This window comes from Charadrius vociferus, unplaced genomic scaffold (genome assembly GCF_000708025.1).
Source record: "Charadrius vociferus isolate BGI_N301 unplaced genomic scaffold, ASM70802v2 scaffold472, whole genome shotgun sequence".
In the NCBI taxonomy this organism is placed as follows: Eukaryota; Metazoa; Chordata; class Aves; order Charadriiformes; family Charadriidae; genus Charadrius; species Charadrius vociferus.
Window position 1 is genome coordinate 1,329,931 of NW_009647735.1, and position 23,055 is coordinate 1,352,985.

The window sequence follows — 23,055 nt, forward strand, 5'->3', positions numbered from 1 at the left end:
GTCTAGAAATGATTCTCTTTTTTTCTTTAGGTGAAGTTGAGCTCTCCTATTGCATTTTGTCTGATGAACAGCCTTCAAAGAGAGTTGTCATTTCTGCTACATTTAAAAACATTAACAAAAGAGTTATTCACTCACAGTGCTTCTGTGACAGTGCTTCTGCCTGTCACTGACTTATCAGAACTGTTTTGTCAGAACTGCCTTGAAGACATTATGAAGTATTGGGAATATTTTGATCAATATTAGACTTTGAACAGAAACAGTTTTCTGAGAAGCTTGTGGAGCTGCATACTTAGTTGGCTGGAAGTTCATGTCACATACATATTCACTGTGAAAAATGAGATCCTTAACAAGGGGTGAGCTTTGAATTCTAGCTGTGCCCCTACCTAAGCTAGGTATGCATTTATCCGCATGCATTTATGACTAAAATTCTAAGATTCTCTCTAAAATAAATTTCAATATTCTCAAAGGGGATTTACTTCAATCTGAGAACACTCCTCAAACTGATGTCTCCATGCAGCAGCAATTGATGGTTTGGAGTAGCTCTGAAACCACGTGCATGACAATAGCAGCCAATGTTTAATCCCCTCAACTCAAGCAAACACAGAAAAAATAGAATAGGAGATATCGCCTTCCTGCTCTCACCTCTGTTTCTAGTCCTTGGAAGTGGAATTACCTTTCCCCAGTTGATATATCTAGATAGCGTGGTTTCACACAGATCTTTCTCTGACACTGAGACAAATTCAGCTTTTTTAAGTACAAGAAGAGTTCCTTTGACTGTCTTTTTTTTTTTCTTCATAAGCAACAGCTAAATTCAGCTCTTTGGGTTAAAAATGAGTAGTGCAAGAACATGGCATACGGCTGTTTGCCTACAAAACTGTGGCTTGTGTTTACTGAAAGAAATTGTAATGTGTTGGCATTCGTTGTAATTCAGCTTAACTGGGAGTCTGCCAGAATCACATCAAAATGTGTTCATGGTATATCCAAAATACAGCACAACTGCCAACTTTGTAGTAGCAAGATGAAACAACCTGTTTCAGAATGAAACATGGAAATTTCCCAATATGCAAAATAAAACTCATTACATGTTTTTTTTTCAGGCTAGTTATCACGCCCTTTTTAAAATAAAATTTTTTTAACAGAACTTAAGTGGCATAGAGATAGTCCTTACAAGACCATTTCAATAAAATTTAAGGTTTCATTAGGTGTTTGTACCTTGAAAGAGGGCAAAAAAATGCCTTAACTTGTGCCCTGATAAGCTACGCTACTGGATTGCTTGTTCAAACCTGTGTTTGACCGCTTCAATGGGTCTACAGATCTAAAGGAGCTATTGAAAGTGTATCAGTATTGTGGGACAGCTTTTATGCAAGCACAGTGAACAAATACTCTGTTTTTCTGTTTTTGAGTGAGTAGCATGAGTCAGAGTTTGCGTCTGTTATGATTCGGATACCTGCGTGTCACAGGCAACCAGAAGTGGATCATCTTTTTGCCCTAGCAATATCCATATGGCACGTTCAGTCCTCATCTAAAGCATCAGTATATAGCCCAGTGTACTCTCTGTCTCAGCTTATACACAAAACACTGGTGACCTTGAGGTGATGACATTTGCTGATGCTCTAAGACTGAAGTTAGAAGCATGGTTTTGTGTGTTTTGTGTGTGTTTCTCAGTTTTGTGCTAGAACTTCAAGTTCCAAACTCCTGTAGTGCTCCTTATACAGCTGTTTGGTGGCAATAACCACTGGTACTCACAAATGGTGTCCTTCTGGCTCTAAAAGAAGACTTGGGTGCAGCTGAGTACATGTTTTTTGAAGGTCTGAATGTGCTTAATAATAAAACTGATGAAGAGAACGTTCATTTAAGTGCCATCAGTTATCACTCTGGTCTTCCAGGATTATTCCTTCAGTCCTTGAAAAAGCAGCTTTGCTTTGACCTTTCATCCTTCCATATGTAGAGCCAAATCTCTGGTTTCAATTCAGACTCATTGTATGTACCAACTGGATCTTGCAAAGAGACTTGTTTAGCGAAAATGGAAATAGTAATTTCTTTAAGCTCTGTATCTCATGCTCACGTCCCTTTGGAAAGCACTGAAAAGTACAAAACAGGCCACTCTCACTTCTCTTGTCTCCTCACTGGCTGTAGTTCTTCAAAACTGACCCAAACCATCAGTCATAGTCCGGGGGAATTTTTTCTCATCTTCTCGTGATCAGTATCTTCACTTTGTTGAATGTCACCAGTGTTCTCATGTTTCCTGTCTCCTGGTTTGGGGTTTTTTTTCCCTCAGTTTACTGAAAAGCCATGACTTTGAGTGCCTAAAAGGTTATATAGTATTTTCTTGATTAAAATAATATTTATGTACAGCTTGAAAGTGTTTTTTAATAAATTTCTAAAAATATTATTAAAAGATTGTGGCAGAGGAAGACAACATTTAGATCATGAGATTGAATGAGAAATCTTGCTTAGTGGTTATATTTTTTTCTGGAACCAACAACCTACTGGTATTGAAAGGAATATAATCCCTTTACAAGTAGGTGTTGTTTAAGTCCCGTCACTGCCTATCCGAGAGTGGAAGAGACATTGAATAGTGCAATTGTAAAAGGTAAATATGGTACCGAAATGCACCTTTACTGAGGAAATTAGCACATGTGCATACCAGTAAGTATCATGGGAGATGTTAATTCTTGTAGAGTTTTTTTCAAAATGAAGGAAGCTTCAAGTGAGGTATAAATTTTCTGTGTGATGTCCTTCCACAGAGACATGAATTTTGATCTGTGAATTTGAATGGGACAATCTCCAAACCTTTGGCCATCATGGGCTCCATCATGCAATGTTCAGTGCACTCTGGCTCTGCTCCAGCAATGCACTTAAGTTTGATTTGAATGCTGTGAATATTCCTCTGCAAATCAATTGGACAATTAGCAATATACAGCGGAGCGAGGCAGGCACTTAAGTTCTTTGTTGGATCAAGGTCACACTCACACAAATCATCACTATAGTGCTTCCTATATTAAATAATGACTGCTACCAAGAATAGGACCCTTCAAGATCAGACTAGCATTCATTAAAAAAAGTATCTTTTCAAACAGCTGTGTGCTCTTAATTGTGTTGGGTTTTGGTTTTTTTTTGGGGGAAAGGGAATCTTCTAGTGGGAACTTTAGTTGTACAATTTCCACAGACCACAATTATCTGACAAACATCAAACTGGAGTTAAGTGTAATTAGATTTCTATTTTAAAAGAAAATGGTGCTTGATTTGGTGAGTTATACAGTCTGACTGTTGTTTCAGTTATGGAATTAAATATAAGATACATCTTCAGAAGTTTTCCTGTAATTGTCAAGGATTTAACTGGTGATTTCTCAGTTCCTAGTGCAATACATCAAAATTAACTTTCTACCATCTTACAGTTTCATTGACCTAGTCTTCAGTTTCCTTCTCTTTTCTTTCATCATATTTATTTAAAAAAGATCACTAGTCCCACCAGAGACACTTGGGACTAAAACAATTTGTGCCTGTTTGGAAAATGACTCATTTTTTATGCTCTATGTTTGTAATATATTTTTAAAGTTTTGCTGTAGTAAGTTGTAGCAGTCTTGCACGTGAGAATCATCTTTTCTTTCCAAGCTTTTTTATATGGATGTAGTCAATCAAACAACTTTTTTTGTGGCAGTCCTGGTTTAATGTTTCTGTGCCTGCATTGTAGACTGGATTGGAGAATATTCACCTGCCAAGCAATAACCTTTTTCTTTTATTTTTTCTGGACTATTGATCAGATGTATCCCAGTTCAGCTCAACATGCAGCCACAAAAACATTTGGAGGTAGCAGCAAGTGGCAAGAGGCAAAGAAGAGTAGAAAAAGACTGCTTTAGTTGCTGAATTTTCAAACCAAAGTTGTTTCACAGGCTGTTGACAAAAAAAAAAAAAAAGGTTGAGCTTCCCTTCACCTTCTGCATGATTCACCTTCAGTTTGCTGAAACTGGCTGATCTGATTCACTGTACCACCATAAAATTACTAATGCCGGTATAAAAAGACGGGGGAGGAAAAGTTGTTGCCTCTTTTGGCAGCAGCATGGTCTGAAATTGGCTTAAGCCCATTATGGAACTGCACTTTTAGTGACATTTTTATATCTGAAAAGATAAGAAATATATCATCTTTAGAAGTACAGTTGACACATCAGATACTTGAAAAGTAAGAGCTGCTGAGAGGTATATTGAATTACATAGTGGCTCTGTAGTAAGGTAGATGTAAAAAGTAGAAATTTTGCAAAAGAATAGAGAGAAACAGAGAGAATAGAGCACAAAAATATCTTGGCTGATCAGACCTAGGATTTCTGGTGGCAGACATGGAAACAATGAGACAGTAAGATGATTAAATTTGAAGTCCTGAACTTCAGCTAAATTTTGTATTGGTGTATAAATTCTTTGAATCAGGATGTTGATTAGCAAGGTTATCACAATACAGACTTAGAGAAAAATTAAAATAATAGTTTATTTAGTCCATAAGTTTCACATATGCATTACTTAAGAATGTCTTGTAAAATTCTAAATTAATATTAGTGTAGTATCAAAAAAAATCTTTAAAAGGACTAGTTCTCCATAGGAAGGAATATGCCAAGAAAACAAAGTGAAAATTGATTAACTTCAGTATTTCTAGTAAAAAATAATCGTATAACCAGTCTCCATCTCATTTTTTGGTTTCTTATAGTTGTATTGGAAAATGAGGCACTAGCTATGATAGGATCATCAGTGTTAACTCTGCACTTAACTAATCATGATTTTTTGTGTTTTCAAAGCAGGAATAATTGGAATAGCAATGAGCCTTTCTGACCCTTTGTAGTGCAGTCAGTTAGCGCAATATAACTTAGATGACTTGTGAAGTAATATAGACCATGAAGCCCTCTAGAGGAAATGCTAATTTTTCATCCTGTCCCTGAAAATTCCTAAAATAAATCAAGGACGTCTAATTTTGGTATATCATTTTTAACATGGCTGCGGGTACCTGATTTGTTTGTTAAGGCAGGTTTAGAAAATTGATCATAGTGAGAAAATAGTGTTGTTAGATGTGTATTAAACGTCATCATAAGCTCAATTTTTCCAGTCCCATTTATACATTTATAGGGAAAAGAAGCAACATCAATAGTACTGTAAATTAGTCTACATTATCAAGGTACTTAAGTTGCATTCTCAGAAGTAGTTTATCTGACAAAAGGATAGTAAAGGAAAAATCCAAATTCAATCTCAAACAGCTCATGTGTTTGAGATCAAAATGACACAATTTTGTGTCTGAAACTCTTTAAATTTTTAATTACAGACACTATGAACTTGGGAGGGGTATGATGATAGAGATTTCTTGTCTAAAAGTAGATATCTGTAAAGCATTTGAAAGCAAGAACCATAGTATTCCTTATATGTAAAATACATAAAATAATTACATGCATTTTCAAATTGAAAATTATCAATACTTTGTGCTTGCTTCAGGGAAATAATGCACTTAGCATTTATTTTTTATAGGAAAAAACCCACAATCTTAATTTTTTTCTGCAAGTAGTGCAATGTGACTAATGCAACCTGAAATTATTTCACACAACTGAATCCATTTCCATAATTGGTTTCATGTACTTGTTTTGCTTTTGGACTGAGGTTCAAAAAGCCTAGACTTAAGGTTCAGCTGGTAAGAATGGTTTCGGCTGGCATTGGGGTTCTGGGGGAGGGGGGGTGGCTGTGTGTGGAGGGCTGTTTGTTTTACTTAGATCCATACTGAGCCAATGTTGTGTGTCATCTGGAAAAGCATACAATTACAGCACAGCAGTAACTAAAACTACTCATCAAATCCTGTTAAGCCATAAAAATGCATCGATGCTTCTAGCTGAATTGAAGATGCAAGTTGCCACCCTTTACCTGTACAATCCTCTTAACACAGGTGTACTGGGCTTCCATTTCCAGATAGTGAAGAAGCAAATTGTAACTCGCTGTTTGCTAAATCCTCTTAGTGATGAAGCAGCCTGAAATTTTGCTGTGGTCTGTAGAATTAGCAACCAAGTTACATTTGCTCTTTGCCTGCTCTTTTGATTGACTAGGCCACAGGCCAGTTGTGTGACAAACTCCTCCAAGGAACTCTGCTCATCCAGCACTTTTCAAAGCCTGCAACACCGCTCCTGTAGTCTGTCTGTAGGCACTTGATCATTCGCTGTGGGCTGAAACCCTTTGTTATAAATGGCAACATTTCCTTTATAAATAAGGTTTTATAAAACACATGTAAAAGCTTTTCAAGTTTTCTATTTGCTTTTATTAATATATAAAAGTAGGAAAAAGACAATCTCTTGGGTCCAGGATGCACTGAGCTTTTTCCATATTTGCTGAGAGAGATTGGAGTGGCCAGATTTATCTATTAATTTACCAAGTGATATCACAGGAAAAAACAATAGCAGTGACAGGTGACACCATGCATTTTCACTGAGAATTAGTAATATCCTAAGAAATGAAGTGGTGTTGTTTCCAGAAGTTCAGAAAAATGGTAATTTAGAAAAATCTAATCATGTGATGATTTAAAGCACAATATTCGTAAATATGAAAGCTGCATCTAGTTCACTCTTCTGACCTTTTTGGATTATCTCAGTCTTACTTCCCAGCTTTTTTATTTATACAGAAAGCTGTAATTCTTTAATTTATTTGTATACTGACTTTTACCTACAACTTGTTGTTTCTGTGTTACCCTTTGCATAACTTGGTCCTGCCTGAAGTTCCCAGCCATATTATTTAAGGGTTATGCTCAAAGACCAGAAGACATCTAAAGCCTGTCTGTCTGTCACAGCCTGTGACTGTGGCATCAGGTATGGTAGCAAAGCTTGGTGGCAGGAGCAAACCACTTCCTAAGTGCGTCTTAAGGAGCTAATGTCTTCCCGTGCTTAGTTCTCTGGTATACATGAAAAACAAAACAGTCAACCAGAAGAGACTTTTCTTTTTTGAGACTTAGCTGCGAGAGTAGTGCAGCAACCTGATCCACCAGAAGCCATGAGGAATGTCCCCAGAAATGTTATTTCATATTGTGCTGCTTTTGCTGACATGATGGAATTGATTTATCCTGCTCAGTTAATACAGTGCACTGCTCCAGGTTGTTGGGTCTAATACATTTACCTCTTCACCAGCAGCTCTATTTCGAGGTTTTATGGACAGCTCTTATTGCTGGTACAACACTATTATGTATCTCTTACTCCTTCACTGATGTCTTGGGAAAAAAGCTTCAACTGTTTACTTATGAAGAACAGAAAAATAACTAGGAATGGTTTGGGAACTATGTTTTAGTACTCCCATGTTATCCTTTGGGAGCAGTGGGCTCTATAGCTGCAACAGTTTTTAGGTCTAGATGGAAACTTTGAGTCTAATGTTTCCTTGTCAAAGAGACTTAAATTTCAGGCACTAGCCCTGACCTATGTCCGTCTTTTGCATGCTGCCATGTAAAAGATTTAATCACAGAATTCACAGAATTCACAGAATGGTTAGGGTTGGAAGGGACCTCGGGAGATCATCTAGTCCAACCCTCCTGCCAGAGCAGGGTCACCTACAGCACGTTACACAGGACAGCGTCCAGGCGGGTTTTGAATGTCTCCAGAGTGGGAGACTCCACAACCTCTCTGGGCAGCCTGTGCCAGTGCTCCACTACCCTCAAAGTAAAGAAGTTCCTTCTCATGTTAAGATGGAACTTCCTATGCTCAAGTTTATGCCCATTACCCCTTGTCCTATCACTGGGCGCCACTGAAATAATCTAAAGCGTATTAAAAAAGTAATATTTCAAACATATGAGTGATATCCTGTGGTTCTGAATTGTTTTGTAATCACTTGATTGTACTTTTTTGTACTGAATTACCAATAACTGTATTGCTTTGCTGGGCAGAATAAAATTTTCTTGTACATTGACCTGTAATCATAATTTATTCATGGATTTCTGGCTATATATATTTTTTTTTAGATATGATAAAATTCTTACCAGTTTCATGTTACTTCATAGAAGTATTTAATCTTGGATAAGCTAGGGCCAGATCAAATAGCAAAACATTAAGAATTCAGAATTAAATCACAAAACAATAGTGATTTAAGATGTAGTAATATTTTTCATCATGTAGTTGCAGCCAGAGACTTAATCTATCTTAATCTGATACTGCATGAAAAGTGGTAGTGAACAAAAATTTCTAGCTCTCATTCCGTTCAATAACAACTATAATAAATTTTTCTGGCATCATCACGTAACATAAATATGTAGAATAAAAATGAGTAAATGTAAGGAAAGAGAAAAGCTTCTTTCTTCAGTAGGATTTGCGGCTTGATTTCTTTTTGTGATCTATTCCCATTTGCCTAGTTTTGCTAGTTTCACACAGTTTATATTGATAAAAGTAAGAATTCCTAGTTTGGGAATTTCCTGATAATTGACAATTCCTGACAACTTACCTGCCTTTTAAGTGAGCTAATTGCTGATTGCTAGAGCTAATTCCACCAAGCTGCTTAAGTAAAGAACTTAAATTAAGATCATCCAGACTTGTAGAGTCAACAGGACAATATGAACAAGAGCTGTGGTGCTACACATTACATCCTCTGTGTTTCCATGAAATAAAAGGAGATGTGTGTGAAATCCCAGATCGGCTGATCCACATCTTTTGCCAAGTAGTTGACCAACAGATGCTATCACTAAAGCTTCTGAATATCCCTGAAAAAAATAAAATCCTAGCCTTTTCTTTACTTCTTGCAGCAATCTGAAAGCAGCTTCCCAGTAACTTTTGGCAACTGTGTGAGGAATTGTCAAGCCTACCTTCTACTTTCTAGGATTTGTATCTTGCAGGTCTTTAAACTGTTACTTGTGAATTAGTTTCTAGACTCATAGTTGATAAAGAAATTGTGTTGAGCAGAAATCTTATTTGTTTGGGTTTCTCACTGTAAATGTCTACACTGGATTTGGCTGTTCTCTTGATATCCAGGATTTTTAGTGATAATGTTGGTGAACACAAATTAATATATTTTGGCACTGAAACATCCATAGCACTTTGTTTGATTCTTCCATGTCAGCTCTCTTATTACCATCAGCTTTGCAAGTGCTAGCGTTTGCCAAGAGAGAATGTGATCTGGGGATTCTGGTTACCCTGTTACAAGTTTACATTCTTGATAGCATTTTGCATGCGTAGAAGTGCCTCAGAGCACATATTAACATACAGCCCTATTGCAAGTTCGTCAGAGATACTTCTAGGGCAGGATTCATTTCACCTAACTTTAAAAGTCTGCCTTATGATTATATGAATTTTGCCCAACAAATTAATTTTCTCTCTGTTGATTAGCTCAGACAGGCTTGTTATCTATCTCTTCACCATTTTTTTTTCTTCACTTTTAAGACAAGGACAAGTGGGGCATACCTCTGTATTACTTGTTTGGTGTGATTGTTTTGTTTGGTTTTGTATTTCAAACTGTAGTTTTTTGAAGGTCAATCTGTGATTAAGACTTTCCTGTGGGGAGCGCAAGGTGGATAAATCCTCAGAAGCTGGAGAAAGGAGCTTTCGGTTATATTTATTTGTTCTACTACTTTTGGTTTTAAGATCAGGTCTTGTATACAAAAACACAGTTAATGCTGTTCCTTATTAGAATTTCTGACCTTTCTAAAATGGAAACAACAGGGGTCTGAAATAAATTCACCTCAATGTGCTTAGGCACTGGTGAAGGAAATGAAACTTAATTTCCTAATATATTTCTTTCCACCAGTTTCTGGTGGAAACAGTTACTGCAAAAACAACACCTTGCAAATAGAGGACTGGGGCAGGCACTCTGAATCACCTACACCACTGCCTTCTGATCTGGGGAGACAACCTTTGGTGCTTATTGCAAAAAAGAGGAATACAAAACCTGATCACATCAATTATCTGCTTCTAAGCAACAGTACCACTCATGCATGCAGGGTAGATGTCATTTCTTCTAACTGTTATTACTGATCGTAGAGATGTTCAGAATTGTTCTGATACAGAGGTATTTGCTGTTTCGTAACTGGGTAAAAAAATTCAAGGTTTTAATTATGCTGCTTTTGCATTTTGGTTTGAGTATAAATCAAACCAGTAGCTGAAGATTCTTCTAAATATGAATCTATTTTTTGCCTTGTCAATTTACTTTATATTGTCTTTTTCGCAAATTCTAAACACTTTTTAAAATGTTTAAATTTTTTAAAACCTTCAGGATGTGTAGAGCAATCGCTGGGATAGTGATCATAAGTTTGCCATCTCAGCAAATAAAAAGAAAACAAAGTAAAGAATTATCAAATGTGACTTTCTTATGGTGTAGCTTGAAAAGCATGTATGATGGCAGTGGTGACAGCTTAAGCAACTGCTTTTTCATCCAGTGGTGTATTCCACCTCATTTGTCCCAGTTAAAAATAGCTGGTAACAAAAAGGAGTGAAGTTAACATAGAGCAGTTTCTGACCCAATTCACTACATAGCTGCACACAGTTGTGCGAAGCACGAGGAGCAGGATGTACAAGGGCACCATTCTAAGTTGGAACCAGTGCTTCTGCCAGAAGAGATTCTCATCAAACTGTCTCAAAACAGTAAAGCAATGTGTTATGTGAGTTGAGTATAGGAAATAAATAGAAGTACTTGCCTTGCATTTGGCCAAAGCATTTCTCTTAAAATAAATGTAACAAGGCAGATTCCGTGTCCAAGTACTCTCAGCTTCGTCACACTGGAATGTGGAAGCACATAATCAAATAAATGGGAGGTATGAATGTGCTGGCTTGTAGGGGCTTGCTAGCACTTCCAGGTCATTCTTCAGCCATGCTGCTTCAAAAATGACCAGAGGCTGTTGTTATATCTTTATCAAGGAGAAAATTAATGAAGCTAAGGAAAGACTTAAATTTTCATTAGCACAGAGAGCTAATAAACACTTCTGTGTTTTATCACTTTTATGGGAAATTCATCAGTAACAGCATCAGTGACATATCTCGAGGTTAAGACTGTTGTGAAATGTGACAGCAAGGAGCATGCTTTTGTGTCTGAAAATGTGGTACGTTCCCCAAGCGTAACACTTTTCTTCCAGAAACATCCTTAAGGTCAGGTCTAGTTCCAGGAAGCTTCTTGAAAATGCTCTTTATTACTTCTGTGATAATACCACGGCTCAACAACACCTGTCAGTTTGTGAGGAAAAAGTTAGAGTGTCTTCGCTTCCTATTATTCGGTCATAGGTAATGAAGGCAGAACTATATTAAGTCATTTACTTCATATACATAAATGTCAATTGAAGGGTGATGGCATATCATTAAATCAAATTTTATAAGTGCAGGAGTTTGTTCATTTGTTATTAATAATGCTTGACACATCCCCTTATGAAACCTTCTCAGATGTTCTGAACTCCTAAAATACTAATGATTTCAGCACAATTTTTGTCTTGATAATATAGTTATCCTGGAAAAATGCTGCCAGAAGGAGCCTCTAGTTATAGACACTGAGATTCTAGGAAAGCTTTGGCCATGCTAACAAAAAAAAAAAAAGTTACAGTAATGATGTAGCATTCCCATTGGTTTTGCATGTGGGATACAATTTGGGAGACTGTGTCTCAGATATGCACTCTTGGTGAAGTGGCTGTAATGTTTGCCCTTATTCAGAAGAGGACATGTTGAAGGGGGAAAAAAGTGTGTTCATATGCTTAGGAACTTGCTACTGATCTTCATGTTTCTTGAGGATTATGTCCCTTTTACAAAAGGTGCTTTTGGCTGAGGAAGTCTGTTGTTGCAAGTGAAGCTCTGACCTGTTTTGGGAAGAGAAGAAGAACTGGAACTGGAAGCCTCCATCTCCCTCTGGCTTCTGCTCTCGCAACACTGCTTCCATGCTGGTACGGAGGAGAGGAAGCTGCCTAAGTTCACACATAGAACATACAAGAATAGGGACAGTGTGGATGGAGGAAAAAAAAGTGACATCTGGAAATGGAAGCTGGCAGTAAATGAAGGGAGTTGAAGATTTTGCCAGTGGGAAAAACTAAGAATTTTGTGATAAGGATTAGGAAGGTGAGAGGATACTTGTAATCTGGGAATATTGAGGCAGTGATGTTGGCTGGCATGTGGGATGTAGGTGCAGGATGAGGATGGGAGAGGCTAAGGAGAAAGCCAAGAGTGAGAGAACTGGTCTGGCTGGATGCTGGTGCTTGAGCGTGTCTGTAGAGGGCTCCGATGGGCCACATGTGGAGCCCGGCTCTGTCAGGAGAGGGGAATAGGAGCAAGAGAAGTAGCTTGTGAACTTGTACAGTCTTAGCCAGTGGTCTGAGACAAGTGTAAGAGTTTCTTTCCAGTACAGTTCAATCTGCTTTGAAGCCTGGAATGGAAGTCAACTTTTTTTGGTGTCAGTCGGTGTCTGGGAAATATTCATTCAAAGCGTTCATCCCTCTCTGCTTCCTGTTCATGCAGATGATGGATCTGTAAATTCAAGTAGCAGAAGTCTTGCCTGTATTTGCATCTAAAATATCCATCTGTATCTGTGTGAATATTACAGTGACGCAGAGGAAACTCATCTGGGAAGCAACATTTAAACACATTGTACTCACACAGTCAAGCATTTAAAGGTCAGGTAATGCCAGAATTGAGGGATTTTTTTCTTCTTTTAAAATAATCTTAATTCTTTCATTTTTGTGTGTTTGTGCATTTATGCTATGACTTGTGATTTTTTTTTAATGTATTTTTTGTATGAAATTTTGTAATCTAGCTACTATATTGTTATAGATCAGGTTTGTAATAAGTAGGCTTAAAGATACAAAATACAGCATGATACTCTCTAGTTTTTAGATAGACTGTAAACTTTAGTTTAGGTCTGAAAGGCTCCGAGCTTGGTGTTTTAGAGTATTTTCAAACACACTGCCTTTGTCTCTTTCTGAATTGTGGGGTCATGAAGATCCTTTTCTCCAGGCACTCTAGAGAGGTTTTTTTCACCTGAAAGGGCTTAAGAACAAATAGCTGATATTTGAGAGTCAGCTTAGTGTGAGCATGGTCCTGAGGATTATGCCTTTTCTTTATTTGGACTGCATCATTCTTAAAAAGCTCTTAACATCATTGACAAAAAATACCCACATGATGATTTTCATTGTTACATGTTATGTTTCATTGTTACAAATTATATAAGGACTGGAAAAAGATCCACTGTGCGGAAGCTGAGTGTAGTAAATTGAAGGGGGTTTTGATCAAGGACACCCATGAATTGATGTGTGCATTCAGTAAAATGACATTTAGGAAAAAGCATGCATTCTCCACCTACTTCTCTCCATTAGCCAACCAGAGAATTTCTTCCAGATCTTTATAGTTAGATGCTAAAAATTGCTTTATATGGAAAATACCTTATTTTATTTTTAAACCTAAGCTTTTTGCGTTCTGTAACTATTACTACTTGGACTGAGCCTGTAGATGCTGTTAAACGCTGGATATATTTAAATAGATCTGCATATGTAAACTGAAGGTAGTGCCAGGAGCAGCAGTTTGTGTTGCCTTCCCCAATTAATTAGGTAATTTCCAGCACAGAATGAAAGTTTCCTTTTTTTGCTAATAATGCATGGCTAATTTTCTGGACTTGTAAGTTGTTTTGTCTAGGGAGAGAAGCCATTGGTGGTGAATCGGGCAAGGTGTCTCGGGTGCAGTCCCATTTACTTGGAAGGTCACATGTGAGGTAATTTGCAAAGAACAGCCGGAATCAAAATACATGTTTCTTTTTTTATGGCTCCAAACCTACTTCAGCAGTCTTCCTCTCTATGCCTTTTCTCAAAGCACTCACAGTTTCTGTTTGTCTTGTACCTTTTCTGCTCCCTTCTTTGCAGTGTTTCTGTCCTTTTTTTATCCTTGTTACCCAGGGGTAGTTTCAGTACAATCAGTTTTCCTTTGAATTATTAGATGACCCTGGTGGCTCAGAACTTGGCTCACACTCCAAAGACGCATGCGCTGGTGCGGGCATGTTCCTGTTGTGCACTGTGGTCATATTGTACAAGATATCTGCCCTCACAAACGAGCTCAGTCACCATTTGCTTTTATCTTGACTGAAGGACACAGCGGCTCTAGTGGATTTTGTCCAACATCTAGCACCACAACATTTAAAAATTGAGTTTGTCCCCGTTTCACTTTGATTTATTGATTTTTCACAAGTCACCATTCTGTAATGGCAGAGATATGATTGTCGTATAGCTTTTATTAGTCAAATGAGATAAATGAATAAGGATATTAATTTGCTCTTGGCAGACCATAGTGTAATCCTTCTGAACAAACTGAGATCCTTCCACTGACTTTCAGGTTTTGTCCTTTAGACCCAGGTTCTACAGACACTCGTATCTATACTTCAAATCTGCTGTTGCGTATAAGCCTTTGTGCAATTGTGATTTCAGTATTCTGCTATGTGCTTTTTATTTAAAAATTCATTTTAATTAGTGAAAATGTTGAATACTTTCTCAGACCCTTCATCAAAGTGATTTTTGACTTCTTTGCCAAACAGGCTCTAAGTGGACTCTGGCGCTTCCTTACATCAGTGCTGAAATGCAGAAGCCAGGAGTGGTGAATGCATTTCCAGAGCTGTTTTCCTTCTCTTTCATCCTAGACCCTAAAAGCAGAATGAGCAACGTTGCATTTTTATAACAGCGTATCGTTTTGTATACCCTCTTCTGTCAGAAGAATCACCTAGTGAGAGCAGTCATGTTTGTGACAAGCTGAACTGGCAAGGACCTTTCCTGTCTGCCCTCCCTGTAACCCCTCCATTTCACAGCCAGTGTTCTGCTGTTCTAGCCAGCTGTCGGGTATTTTCCTCTGGGAATAATGATGTAGTATGAACAAACCCATCATTTGGTCAGGAATTTTTAGGATAGATTACAAAACCAGTGTAATTTACAATAAGTAACAAAAATCCATTAAAATACATGAAAAAGGGAGAAGCAAATAAATACAGTTTTTTGTAAATATCCCCATAAATTACAAATGACAGACTTTTTAAACTTAAAAATTACTTTTCTTTTGTGATGGATCACACTTGGCAAAGTTATCATCACCACATTTCTCCCCTGTAAGAGCTGCCCTGTCTGCATAATTTGACTTCCTGCATAGAAGGCAACAACTTGTGCTTTTCCTTCATTTATTTATATAGTATTTTCTTTCAATATCCCTAATGCCGTAGAGAAAGAGACAGATCTTTATGTAACATGGCAACATTGTTTGTGCTTTTAATGTAAAACAAACCTGATGTTTGTTGACATCAATGGAAAGAATCATTTTAATCTCAGTGGGCCTTATTGCCCACAATATGTAGCATCTCTTTTGTAATGTTGGCTCCGAGTTAATACTTAAATCTGATTTAGCTAGCTCTACAGAGAATTTTTCATTTATAACATGTTGGTTTTCTTTGTTGTTTTAATGATTCTTTTTTATCAATTTTGCAGTTCTGAAAAGAAATATCTTAAAGCTAACTGGCTTTTCTTTTCCTGCCCTTTCTCCCTAACATTTTTCCACCTCCTTACTTTTTCATGTTTCCTTGATATAGGCAATTTACTGCATGCCTTATTTGCAAAATCATAGTTTGCAGTCAACGTACCAGAGATGTTTGTTTCTCCTGTACTCTTTGAGATAAAGTTTTCCTAGTCCATGTGGATGCAATAAACTTTCTTTTCCTTTAAAATGGAAAGAGACAATATAGCAGATCTCTCATCATGGATGTTAAGTCTCAGCTTTAAAATAAAGCATACATGTTTAAACTCTCTTCCTTGAATTTAAATTATTGCACTATGAAGGATATATTTCTTAGTTACAACCTGTACCCCAAAAAAGTAAGAATGTGCAGAAACAGAACTGCGAGCTTCTGTGTCTCTTGTCTAACTGATACTGTGTAACTTGGGAATAGTGGTTTAATTTTATTTACCTACATATATAACAGAGTTAATGCCCATTACTACTTTGTAGTTATGAATCTTAACTAGTTTAGATCTTACCTGTAAACAGACATTATATTGAGAACAATATATATATAAAAAACACTAATGAAGCCTAAGTGCCTTGAAGAAATAAATATTTCATTTGCCTTTGGTGAGTCAAAATGATCTCATTCTGTACTCTTTCTAATGGCATCTTTGATATTTCATACTAAAAACAATTATAGCCGTGATAATAAAGAATGAAAACTACCAAATTCTTGCTTTTTAACACCTGAGACTTATCAAACACAAAATTTTACATTGCAAGAAAAGAATCAGTGTAATACAATACCTAGTTCCTAGGTAGATAGAAGAGCAGACAGCAATGGACAAATTTTTCTTTTCTTGTGTGTATTTATTAGATACTGTCATGCTATGAGACAGCCTGGTCCTCTAATGATATATTTCTGTATTCTATTGTCAACTGCCATACTGTTTGCACCATTAAGTAAACGCCTTCTGAAGATGCCCTGGGGAGCTATTACAGAGCAGTATGAATAATACAAATTCCATATTTTGCTCTCCTGTCATACATTCTCTCTGGCACAAAGTCACACTTAATACATCTGACTACACAGTTTTCATAAGATGTTATGTTTGTTTGGTATTTTCTAAATCTTTCTGAACACTAAAACTGCTTATTCGTGGCCACTGATACTGAATTTTTGAATTAATTTGCTTCACTTTTGTTGAAAATAATTTAATTTCTGGTATCAGTTTCAGTGACTTTCAGATGAGTTTTAGGCAAATATTCCCTAAAAGCAACTCTGAAACACATGGGTTTTGGAATTTACTCTGAAATTGTTTCTAGGAACTGTTATTGAGCAAGCAGGGAACAGAAACGTGCAATGGCTCTGAATTTCAAATGTTAAATAATAAATGCAGAACTCGCAGTGACCAGTTTTCAACCAATCCAAAACGAAATATAATTACATAAAATCATTCATTAAAGCATTTTAAACGATGAACAGATGCATAGAATAAGTCTCCTGTTTGCAGACAATTCCAGAACAGAGAAAAGTCTTGGGTACAAGTTACAAACAGACTGCTGATTTGAGTTTTGTTTGTTTGGTTTTGTTGGGTTTTGTTTTTTTTTTTTAAATAAAATCAAACAAACAAAAAACAAACAAAAAACCCCACCAAAACACCAAACTACCTCATACTTATGAATAGCTACATAAAATATGACATTTTATATCACTAATCTAGTTTTGTATGGATTATATGTGTGAGTGATTATAAAGCTATGCGAGTTACTTGGTGAATGATGAATGAGCAATATAACAACTTAGGACTCAGTTTACAGAGTAAATAATTGAATAATTTTGAAAAATAAGTTAATTGAAGGAAACTGCAATATATCCCCTTGTATTTATGGAACAGAAGACAAATGTGCTGTTTTATTAAATTCTTGTGTTGTCACAGTCCTTGTGTCTCAAGTGAATTATGTTGGCTTAGTTGAGACTTAATGTGTAATATTCAGTGTGCCAAATATAAGGTGTTAGATCTCTCATTCTTAGATACTTTGCTTAAAGACCTGAGAATAGAAAAACATGGACAACATCAACGATTTTTGTCTACAGGATAGTTTTAAATTTCACATTTTCTGAATTAAATTTCCACAAGCTTTCGCTTCCTCAGGAGGTGGTTTGGTTATTCTGACCAAGTCCTATAACTTTTAGAAATTCGTCTCTGGATGCTAACTAATCCCAACATGCAGTCAGGGGTGTTGCGTGTTAGTAATATGTTTAGCTAATATTTTCTGTTAATACGAAGTAGGCCGATTTTATCAGATCAAATTAAACCACTGCATAATATCTAAGAAGGTATGCTTATAAATGGAGTAATAGGTAGTAATGTAGTTTTCCAATATCTTTCCAGTAAACTTCCTTCATCCTCTTGTTTAACCCATTTGGTGTTCCTGTACTAATTTAGAGAAATATATTTCTGTTCATCATTGTGAAACTGTATCATCCAGTTACTTGAAAGAACTTTTGTGGTTTAAAAAATGTTAAAATAATGAAAAATTTCTCTTTAAAAAAAGTACTGAAGTACATGATAGAATTATTTGTTTCCATACATTAATAATCCAGGAAATAAAGACATTAACTTTTGCTTTATTTGTTTGTATTGCATTTGTGAGAACTTGAAAACTGAGAAATGGGAACAATATTGATCATATGCCTGTTGCTTTCCTTTTCTTTAAATACATTGTGTTTTCTTAAGTGCTTGTACACACATCTTCTTAATTTAACCATACTGGTAACTTCATATGTATTTAATAGAAGGGAGCGTGCAGAAGTTATGATATTGCAAAGCTCTTATTCTTCCTTAAATGCCCATGTTGGTTATTTCTGTGGCTACTGGATATCTGGGTTTTTTATGGATCTTGATTTTTACCTGCGTCACTGTAGGACAAATAACTGAGAATCAAAGCGTTCTACTTAATCTTAGTAGCTGAAATTATTGAAGCTGAATTTTTCTAAGTCTCCAGAAAATCATACGCATATCAGGTTTTCATTGAATCTAATACAATTCTAGACAGAGTCCGTGAGGGAACTCTGCATAACCTTGTGTATCTTTCAATAGTAAAGAGTCTGATGTTCAACTAATTGTTCTAGCTGGAAACTTAAAGCATGTGTGCTTCTGAAACAGATTTGGAGAAAAGAAAAATATTACAACTTATTATGTTAATCAGTCCCTGAGAGATAGAATAATGTGGCAACCACTAAATCTGTTATTCTTACCATACCAAGTTTCAGGAAGAAATGGAATAATTCTTTGTGCATGGGCAAAGTTGTATTATTAATTGAAAGGTTTGCAGTAAAACTATTTATATGTTACTGAGTTTCAGAAAGTTGGATAGTTGGACTTGAAAAAAATAATAATTAAAAACTGGCACTGGGTGTAGCAGAGTTAGTGTAGGGGGTTACTAAGCCTGAAAACCATTCTTCCTAATAAGTGATAGCCACACCGTATAACTTTGAGGAATAGCAGGAAGAATATGCTCCTAATCATAACTTAAACTTACATTTAGGTCTTCATGGCATCGTAAGAAAAAGTTTTTCTATAAGGTTACTCTCTCTGTTTCTTTGTCCTTCCCCTTTTTTCCCTAATAAGTAGCATGAAGGTTTTAAATTAGAATTACAATGTTTAAGAATTTTGAAAATAATATCTGTAACATAAGCTTTTCTCTTTAGGAGTATGCACTATACTATGTAAGTTAAATTATGATTTTTTTTTCATATTTTCCATAATAGAGCCAAACAAGGAATTATACTTTGTATTCCCAAGAAATTTCTATATTTGTGAAGTACAGAATTATGTTTGTTCTCTGAATACGCGTTGTTGGCTTTTTTTAAATAGGCCTTGATGATTGCCTCCAACAATACATAAAAAATTTTGAAAAAGAAAAGATCAATGGTGAACAGCTGCTACACATCACTCACCAAGAGCTCGAGGAATTGGGAGTCACTCGCATTGGCCACCAAGAACTCATACTGGAAGCAGTTGATCTGCTATGTGCATTGGTAAGTCATTTCTTGCATCACTCATCTTAATAATCTGGGTTTATAAATTTCCAAACCAAAAGTAAAATAACGTAGACTAAACTCCACAGCTATATGCTTCTACAGACACAGTGACTTTGCTTCATTAAAGGACAGACATGTACACGTTTCTTTCAGCTGTAAAGAAATTATATATATCCATTTTATGATTATGTATGATGGTCTTTTATTGTTCTTCCTCTAACTTGCTTGGTCTTGCATTCAAATACTGTTGACTATCGCTACTGGCATCCATATGTTTCTGTAATTATATACCATATGCCCTCATATTTCACTGACATTTGCCACACTGTACTAAACCAAGTAGACCTGAGTGTTTTAACCATGCCAGCATTCAAAAGGATGGTACTAAGGAGCCAGAAGGTAATGCTAATTAGACTGGAAGATTGTTTAAAATGAGCTTCAAGACAAGATTGGAATGATGAAATTGATTTTATCTCAAGTACAGACGTGTGTCTATTTAAAGGTGGGTTGTTTTGGGGTTTGGTTTTTTGTTTTTTTTTTTTTAGGAACCTGCTCATATCCAAATTTGGAAGAAAACTTTTTTTTTCATGTAATGGGTTATTAATTCAGTTAACCTCTTAACAAAGTATTTGATATCAGAAAATTCTTTTTTTCCTCTGTTATTTAATTCCTACCAGCTGATAAAATGCAATGCACTAATTGAACTCTAAAGAAAAAATTACTTTGTGTAGGTGAACAGGAGAAAGGATATTGAAAATACAAAAAAGTAAAATTATGTAGGTAAATTACATGTGACATTCCCAGTATTTTACTACTTTGTGCAAAAGCAGAACTCCTGATAAACTAGGTTATACCATGGGATTTTGATAAGATAAATTGTCTCCAACAGTGAAAATAGCAGTAAAATAGAAAACAAGCAGGAAAAATGTACTTGATCTAAGAAAAAAGCAGTATGAAGTACCTTTTATTATACATGTGTTTCTTGCAAGTACATATAATTACAAAATACACTTAATGTAGCTTGAGATCTACTCTTACGAACTAGATAACACATGTGTCAAATCACAGATATGTTTTTGGCTTCAATGCAGCCATACCTGTAAACTGGTGGATACTGCATAACCCAAAAAACTTCTGTGTTTTGGAAACATTTAAAATCCAACTAAAGAGTTTTTCCTCTGAAACATTTTCCACATAAAAGGAAGCTAAATACCCCGTTATGTTATGTTGTGTTATGTTATGTTATGTTATGTTATGTTATGTTATGTTATGTTATGTTATGTTATGTTATGTTATCTAAAGAACAATGCGGTGTTGTGCCCTGACACTAGTCAGAAATAGCCAACCCAAGAAGTTTCCTCTGGAAACAGAACGCCCTTCAGTCAAGCGTGCCCACTGGGAGGACCCTTGCTGATTATTTTTTTTCAATATTATTATTATTTTTTCTTTTTTAAACAAAGAAACTGCCTCTTAAATGCTGGCCCTGCTGTTGGTCAGTAGCGCAACTTTTCTCTTACTGTGCTGTGTCATGACCTTATTTTTCTTTTAACCAGTATGGGGATTTTCCAGCTCCTGGTATCATTTATTTAGCCTCCTGCCTTTAAGCCCTTACCCTTTCTTTCTCCCTCTGACTCTAAAATGCTGGGTGTTTTTTTGTTTGTTTTTTTCTTGCTTCTAAATTTTTATCTTCCTGCCCATTCCGTGTGTTTTCTGCTGACTGAGTCTGCTGCCTGCGGCTCTGCTCTTGGGGGTTATTCTCTTGCTTCTGACATTTTTGCCTTGCTGCTGTGCACAACGCATTCTTCAATTCTTGCAGCTTCTTACTGAGCAAGGATCACAAGTAAAAGTTTTACAAGATTGACTATAATATCTATTTTAATCTGTAATAATTTAAGAGAAATTTAATCTATGTAACCAAAAAGCATCATTAAAAATGTCTCTTAATTCTTTTAAATAATGACAATAATTGAATGGTAGGAGATCTGATGCTGCCTTTATTAACAACTGAAATACACTTTTAAAATAACATAATTGTATTCTTATTCTGTACTAAATCTTGAAACATTATTAGATTATTGCACTAAAATCTGACTGCTTGTTGAGTGATCAGTGAAAATTGTGAACTGGAGTTCATGACTGTAATGGATTTTTAGACTAGCTAGTCTTAAAAAAAAAAAAAGAAAAAACAACTAGAGGAAATACTCTATTTAAAAAGTAATTAAAAAAAAGAAGGGGGTGGGGGTACCTGTGTTTTGCTTATGTCACTAAACAGGAACTAACATTTAAGAAATTATTTGAATCAGAATGTCTTAAGGAGCATGTAATTTTACCCCTGGTTTCCTGAGTTACTTTATAAGCAAACTTAATACAGTTTATGGGCAGTTAGAATACAACCCAGTCAGTAAGATGTCAATACATTAATGCATTGTATGCGTGTTTGTATACATGACATGGACAGGGTGCATAGAGTACAAAGTATATTTGTAGATTCATATATACATATACACATATACTTCATATAATATAATTTTTTTTCAAAGTTTGTTATGAAAAGAATTGGGAGAAACATCAATTCAAACACTCTGGTCTAAAATTTCACATGTTGGGAGTGGTAACAACATGAACAATAGTTTGTTCTCTCCCTTTGTCCCTCCGTTTGCCCCATTCAGCATGGTATGTGTTCCCAGTCCCATGCTGCAGAGCATCCACAATGCAATGCAAACTGTGTTTTCTTCCTATCTGGATCACAGATAGCTGCTTTCCTGTTTATATCAATATATGTCAGTACTACTTTGTACTCTGCATATCATCCACTCACTGGGCCATGTCAATGAGCATTGATTTATTTATTCCTCCCCCCACTCTGTACATGGATTTCTTAATTGATTTCTGTTTGGCAATTGACAGCGTCCAACTTACATGACCTATTTCTTCCAGGCAGTATTAACAGGATGTTACACTCCATCTTAGCTAGATGGGTTGTGTAACGATTTAAACAGAAGCATCTCCAATGTACTGTAGAAATCTCTCAGGTAAGCTTAGGCTCAGTGATGCATCAGGAATTCAGCTGCATGCCAGTCCTGAGTTTAGCTGCAGAACAGCTATGTTGCTTCAGGAAACCAAGAGAAATTTGACTGTCTTAGCTCAAGCTCTTGGAACGCACTGAAAATGCCTGTTGTGATGCTGTATTTTCCATATGTGCTCCCTAAGGGCCTGGCCATCAGCCCGCTGCCTTTTTGGGGGGGTGGGGAGTAGTTGTTTGGGGGTACACATCTAAGAGCAATGTCTCTGTCTGTCATAGTGATGCAAGCTATTACACAATATATACATTACTAAATGCTGACCCATAATTAGGGTTCAAAGTGCAAGAGAAAACAAAAGAACAAAGGAGGCACCCCCTGTGTTTTTTCTTCCCTGTCCTGAACCATATATTAACTGGACTCTCAAAAGCAAATTATTAAAGGCAGGGAAGGTTTACTATTTACGTATTAGCCCTCAATATGGTTTTATATCCACTTTCCACAAATAAACACAGAAAAAGCCCCACCCTAATATTATGTCTTGGTTAATTGATTCAAACCATCATATTAT

The 23,055-nt window shown here is 36.1% G+C and overlaps 1 protein-coding gene across 1 annotated transcript in view; it reads left to right on the plus strand.

Moving 5' to 3' along the window:
• The window catches only part of LOC104283573 (connector enhancer of kinase suppressor of ras 2-like), a 210,549-nt gene that overhangs the window by 54,135 nt on the left and 133,359 nt on the right, over positions 1–23,055 (plus strand). The window contains exon 2 of the mRNA XM_009881773.1: positions 19,298–19,461. Within this exon, the coding sequence (XP_009880075.1) occupies positions 19,298–19,461 (164 nt within the window). The remainder of the gene's footprint in view (positions 1–19,297; positions 19,462–23,055) is intronic.